Below are 6,970 nucleotides of genomic sequence, written 5' to 3' on the forward strand. Positions count from 1 at the left end.
GTCGACAGGGGACGATTGGATTCTTGACCCACCGCATGAAGAACGTAAGTTTTATGTTTATATGATACATCAAATCGTTAAAACTATCTAACACTTAAAATTTTGTTTACATGCAGAAGAGCGCCGAGACAGGCGCTTTCGAGAGCTTGTTTGCGAACTACAAGCGCCGACATCAGTCCGACAAGTCCGAATGGCTGACTGCTGAAGCCCCCGCACGTTACGTAAGTTTACATTTATTTGTCTTATTTTTTTATTAATATATACTAACTAGTTAATTATATCAGGATCGACTGGTCGATAGGTTCAACACGTTGCGAGCGGAGGCTGAGCAACAAGGAGCGAACATTGATATTTCTATCCTAGAGCAGCAGGCGATATGCGATATAATGGGTTCGTGGAGTGATCACTTGACCGGCGTCGGACGCTTGGTGCCACAGGGAGCGCGGATGGCGGCTGAAATCGCCGAAGTCTACGGTTCGGAGGTTGGGACTTCGCATCCAGGATATATCTCGCAGGAGGTGTTCACGTCGACCCTCTCCTCGTTCGCCGAGGCAATACAGAGTCAGGTACCCGGCCTCAACTTGAGCTCGTTTATGCCACAATTTCCACAGAGTTCGCAGCAGGCTCCGTCGACCCACAGCCAGCAGACTCCGACGGCCGGTGTGCACACTCCGACGCCCGGCGTGCACACTCCGACGGGCGGCCAGCAGACGACTCCCGACGGTAGCCAGACCTCCCACCGTGGCGGTCTGAGTCAGTCCGCTGATGAGCACATTATTCCGCCGAGCCTTGCAGAGTATCAGCGCCAGCTGAGCATTTCACGTCGAGGCAGAGCAAAAAAAGGACGACGACCCAAAGGTCGCGGCTAGTCTTTTATTAGATATTTTGTGTATAGTAGATTATTATTTACATGTATTTTAACATATTTCTCGTTTATCGAAATCGTAACTGGATTTTATATATAAGTTGATTTTGATAATATAATTTGGTTTTTATTTGATTTTTCATTTTAGAATTTCATAAACGAAAAAAATAATAACTCAATAATTCTTGTAATGAGTGAAGTTATTATCGATGACTATTTCGTCGCTATATCGCGCGCGAAGTAGTGACGACAAAATCGTCGTTAATTATATTTCACAAAATTAAAAAAAATGTCTTCGTTTATACTTTTCGACACGACATTATCATCGCTAATGTCGTCGGTAAATATGTAGCGACGACTATTTCGTCGCTAAATATATTTAGGCACGGACATTTAGCAACAATAATAATCGTCGCTAATATCGTCGCTAAATAGATTTAGCGACGATTAAGGTGTTATTACCGACGAAAAAAATCGTCGGTAATGACTCTATTTGTTGTAGTGTGGGTGATTTTGTTTGGGCTGTCCTCACCAAAGAACGCACTCCGGCCCATGAATACAATAAGCTCAAGTTAAAGAAAATCGGACCCGTGGAGATAGTGGAGAAGATTAACCCTAATGCGTACCGCCTCAAACTTCCAAGCCATATCTGCACCGCCGATGTCTTCAACGTCAAGCATTTTATTCCGTACACAGGCGATAACTCCGAGGATGATGCTCCCACAAATTAGAGGACGAATTTTCTCCACCCCGGGGAGAATGATGCAATGCAAACTGTGTTCAGATTTTTGGAGAGTTGGGATCGCAAACACGGATTTTGATAAAAAAAAAGTGTTTTTTTTTTTGTAGAAACGGTATAACAAACAAGACCCATAGCATGTGGAGTCTTGAGAATTAAGGCAAATTCGGTCTTTTAAGCCTTCAAAACAGACTTTTTAGATTCTGTCCGTTTTTTTTTATTATAAATTTTCAGTTTTTTTGTTTTAATTTCGTGTGAGTTTATGTCAGCATTTTATGAGCGTTTATGTGTGTTTATGTTGTCAGTTTTCATCTGTTTTTGGGCTTGAAAGTTCTCAAGGTGGCTATAAACCTTGCTGATCAGTTATATTTGGCAGAATGAATAAAAAACAACTTTAAACCATTCCATTTTTTCTTCTCTTTTGTCTTTCCTAAGGCTACTCTACATCAGACTTGTTTTTTTTGCAGGGGAAAAGGCCTCTCCAAGGACCAGTCCGAGAGACCAGCCAAGAAGAAGGCCTCAGCAACGATATATTAATAATCCTTCAAAAGATTGTTCCGAACAAGGATCGGAACTTCCTGGAAATTACAAAAGCCAAAAGAGTCCTGATTAATAGCCCATTTACACAACAAATGAGCAGCTACATTAACCTCTCTAGGAATCCAAGAAAAAGAAACTGATTCGAAACAGCCCTCTAAGCTCTTAACTTGAACAAAGAGAGGGATAAGAGGCCAGACCGGGGAATCTTTGTTGCTCTCTAAATTCCCCAAGAGTACCTTATTATCGCCCTCAATAATGACACGAGAGATGTTCCGAAATTTAGCTAATTGCATTGCTAGAAGATAGCCAGTCAGCTCCGCCTCTATAGCCGATGTCGCTGTGACCCTGCTTCTCCAAATCCACTTAATAATCCCTTCATCGTTCCTGGCTACCAGTCCTACTGCCGCTCTACCATTTGAGAAAGCCGCGTCTGAGTTAATTTTGATCACTCCTGGGGGTGGCCGAGTCCACTTGGCTTGTTTTTCCTCGTCTTCAATCCTGTCATTTCTGTTGTTGTTATGGAGAACATCACAAAATTCATTGATTCTCGCCTCTGTCCTATGCATTAGCTCCTCGTCGAGCCTCGTCACCCCATTGAAGACTTTATCGTTTCTCCACTTCCAGATCGCTTCCAGGATGATTGTGTTTCTTATGATGTCTTCGTTCAGCCTCCCTCCCGTCTTGTTCCAGTCCTTATTACTGGTAAGAAACTGTTGGAGCAAATCTTCACCGCTCGAGAACGACCCATCCCATGTACGCCCCTTACCCACCGCCAGCCAAAAGCATCTAGCTATGTCACAGTTCAGGAACACATGGTTGATTGTTTCCTCGTCTCTGTGGCAAGCCCGACATAATCTATCATTGTTAGCTGAGATATTCGCGAGCTTCACCGCTGTGGGCATCCCTTCCACTCCCACTCTCCACAAGAAAAATTTGAGCCTTTCATGGATTCTCAATTTCCATAAATCTCTCCACAGCTCTTTTTGGGATTGAAGGAAGCTCGGGCGAGCTGCAAATAAGCCGATTTGGACGAAAAAATCCCATTTTCTGAAGCCTCCCACACCAGTTTGTCTCGAGAATTATAGGGGAGTTTTCGGGTCTGCTCAATCAACCTACACTTTTCCTGACCACACCACTCCCTAACTTTCGCCCAATTCCAGCTGCCCTTCCCTTCTTCCAGTAATTCTCTAACTCTCGCCGCCTCATGAACCCTCAGCCCTTGACTTCTCAGAATCACCTCGGTACCCACCCATTTGTCCTTGAACACCCAGGTGTCTTCTCCATTCCCAACCAGGTATCTAGTATTTTCTCTAATCATCTCTTTCAATCCCCAAACTTCTTTCCAGCCACTCGAGTCCTTATTTTTCTTTTCAGAGAAAATAAATTTAGAGGATTCATAGTACCTGTTTTTAAACATTTGAGCCCATAGCAGGTCCTTTTCCATCGCTAGTTGCCATCCTAACTTCGCAAGCAAGGAGCCATTTATATCTTCAAATTTTCTGATTCTCAATCCTCCCCTGTCTCTCGGCTGGAAGATGCTGTCCCACCTGGTTAACGCCATATACCTTTCATCATTGACCTTCCCAGTCCAAAAGAATTTCCTAACCTCTTTATCGCGCCCCTGGTTGAAGGTCTTTGGGAGTTTAAAAGTAGACATCGCATAAGCCGAAATGCCTTGAACCGTCGATTTGATAAGGGTCGCTCTCCCCGCCCTCGAGGTCGTCTTGGCCATCCATCCCTCTAATCGGCTAAGAACTCTATTCTTGAGGTTTCCGAAACTCTCCGACTTGTTCCTCCTCAAGAACAGGGGGTTTCCCAAATACGAGATCTCCTTATCACACGTATCCATCGAAAGTTGGGCTTTAATCTCCGCAATAGTCACCTCAGCGCAATTCGAGGAGAATCTGAGGCCCGATTTCTGGGTGTTAACCCGTTGACCCGACCATCGTTGATATTTCTCTAAGCAATTCCAAACCACCTCGACTTCATGATTGTTAGCTCCGCAAAAAATCATCGTATCATCCGCGAACATAAGGTGTGAGACCCTTGGAATACGTCTTCCAATCCCTACTCCTCGGAGCCGGTTTCTCCCTTCTTCCCTCATGAGGAGCCTAGAGAGGACTTCCATTGCAATTATGAATAGATACGGGGATAATGGGTCTCCTTGTCACAGCCCTCTCGAGAGTTTGATCTTTGGCAACACTCCTCCATTTAACATAATAGAGCTTGAGGCTGAAGACATGCATTGATCTATGAGCTTGATCATTATTTCCGAGAATCCGAAGCATTGGAGGACTCATCTAATAAAGCTCCATTCCATGCGGTCATAAGCTTTACTCATATCTAATTTAATTCCCACAATCCCTTCTTTGCCTTTTTTCTTGCCCATAATCGCCATAATCTCTCTCGCCACGATGGAGTTTTCCGCTATCCACCTACCCGGAACAAATGCCGATTGAAACGGTGAGATCATCTTATCGAGGTGCCTTCTAATCCGGCTCGTGATTATTTTTGTCACCACTTTGAAACAAAAATTGCACAAGCTTATAGGACGGAACTTCTCAAAGGTCTCGGCTCCATCAGTCTTAGGAATGAGGACTACATGGGCATAGCTCATGGCTTTAAGCATCTTCCTCTTCCGGAAAAAGTCTTGGACAAACTTCACTAGCGATCCACCAACCACATCCCAGTAAGACTTGTAAAAGACACCTTGGAGCCCATCCGGCTCGGGAGCCTTGAGTCCATCCATCGACCACACCATATCCTTTATCTCCTTCTCGCTCGGGATAGCCTCCATCGCATTATTATCCTCCGCCGAAATTACCGGCTGAATCAACTCGTCGAATTCCTCAGGGGGTCCGGATTTGAGGACAGGAATAATTCTCCGAATTTTTTGTTCAGAAAATTTCCTATCCCAATCCTATCTCTAAGCGTCACCCCCTCGTCATTCTTAATACTCCCAATGTGGTTCCTCCGTCTTCTTACCATCATCGCCGTGTGAAAGAACCGAGAATTTGCATCGCCATCTTTAAGCCAAAGCTCACGGGATTTTTGGCGCCAAACCGTGGTAATTTTAGAGTTGAGCTCACCTATCTTTGCCTTGAGACTGTTTTCTCGTTCCAACGTCACCTTGCTACAAGGCTGATTTTGGATCTCCATCAATTTCTTGCTATAATCTTTCAGGGCTTCTTGGGTCTCTCTCCATTTTACTCTCTGCCACCCCTTAAGAGCACGCCCCACTTCTCTATTTTTACAGTGGAGTTTCCACGCATTCACACCTGGGACTTCTGTTTTCCACGTCTCTTCTATAATACGCCGACACTCTCCTTCTCTCACCCAAGCCTCATAAAAACGAAACGGACGCTGTCCTTTCCCGTCGTGCATAAACCCATCCATAATGATCGGTGCGTGGTCGGAGTCTAGAATCGGGAGGTTACGGACCCCCGCATTTGGCGCTCTCTCAAGCCAACACGGACTCACAATGGCTCTGTCCAGCCTTTCTCTGATATTGCTTCCTTCTGGTTGACCATTCGACCACGTAAAATTACCACCCTCCGCACCTAAATCAATTCCCCCCGTATTTTGCAAGAACTGATTTAGCAACCGACCCATGCTAGGATGGAATTCTCTACCCCCCTGCTTTTCTCTCGCGTTAAGGATGAGATTGAGGTCTCCTATTAGCATCCAAGGTCTGCCACACAAGACCACCTTATTTCTCAGCTTGTCCCAGAAACTAGGCCTGTCAATCAGGTTTGGGGGGCCATACACTCCCAAGATATTCCAATCCAAACTCCTGTCTGCCCCCCTCACAATAGCCCAGATTACATTCCTCGAACACTCCCAAATATCCAAATGGATACCACGTCTCCACCATAAACACAGACCCCCCGCCAGCCCCTCCGCCGGGACCGCACAGCCTCCCCAATAACCATATCTAGTTCGTAACATCTGCATTTTCTCATAGCTTATCTTTGTTTCAAATAAAAAAATAACGTCAGGATTGCTTTCCTTTATTCGGCTTCGTAAATCCGTCTTCGCCGCTTCTCTGTCGAGACCACGGCAATTCCATGAGAGGGTCACTAACATTGACGAGGTAGGGGGTTGTTAAGGCCCGCCTCCTCGGCCAATGTGAGTGAGGAATTTGCTGTCTTTCTCGCTGAACTAGCCTCCTCTTTGCCAGCCAGCGATTTCACGACCTTAGGAGAGGTTTTCTTGACCACATTTCTCCTCGGCTTCACCATTCTTCTTTCCTTGCCCTTCATTTTCTCATCGTCTCCGGTACCTGTGGTGAAAGTCAGCTGAAGATCTTTAGTTAGTTGAGACATCTCCTCTCCCCGGTTCTGATCCTTGCCCACGTCCTCTTCTTCCTCTTCGTTCGATCGCTTTTTCTTCCCTGAGTTATGTTCCATCGCAATTTTCCTCTTACTGATGCTCTCGTAGGCCCGCTCAATCTCCTCGTAAAATTCTATAGGAATATCCGTCAGGCCCTCATCCCTTTCCTCCATAACAGGCCCACTTGGCCCAGCATTCATCTGGAATAATCTTTGGCTCGGCCCAGGCCCATCTAACAGAATAAGTTCTCTATTCCTTGACGTACCTCTCTTGTCCATGTCCTCCTCCAGATTATCCTTTTTTTGAACCTGGGCCCCACTCCCGACCAGCTCTGACCTCGTACCAGCCCCAGAGGTGCGCGCCTCCACTCTCTTTTCCCTCAGACTGACATTCCTCGCGTAAACCCTCGCTTCACGCCATGTCCTCTCGTCCTTTCCTTTATCTCCGCTGTCATTGGCTGCCTCCGTTTGGTTTCTCCAGGTCATCTCCTTGGA

At 45.7% G+C, this 6,970-nt stretch overlaps 1 protein-coding gene across 1 annotated transcript; it reads right to left on the bottom strand.

The window, feature by feature from the left end:
* Positions 1-4,976: 4,976 nt before the first annotated feature.
* On the bottom strand, positions 4,977-6,098 carry LOC149376200 (uncharacterized). The gene has a single exon (XM_089606570.1). It carries the CDS (start codon positions 6,096-6,098, stop codon positions 4,977-4,979), a length of 1,122 nt encoding a protein of 373 aa, XP_089462696.1.
* Positions 6,099-6,970: the final 872 nt, after the last annotated feature.

The sequence above is a fragment of the Urtica dioica genome, unplaced genomic scaffold (assembly GCF_054948205.1).
Source record: "Urtica dioica subsp. dioica isolate 48M unplaced genomic scaffold, U.dioica_male_clone48M_v1_H2 Urtica_dioica_male_H2_contig_43, whole genome shotgun sequence".
In the NCBI taxonomy this organism is placed as follows: Eukaryota; Viridiplantae; Streptophyta; class Magnoliopsida; order Rosales; family Urticaceae; genus Urtica; species Urtica dioica.

What these genes read in the sequence shown, in the direction of transcription:
- LOC149376200 (XM_089606570.1), bottom strand. Translation starts at nt 6,098, where the DNA reads ATGCAGATGTTACGAACTAGATATGGTTATTGGGGAGGCTGTGCGGTC.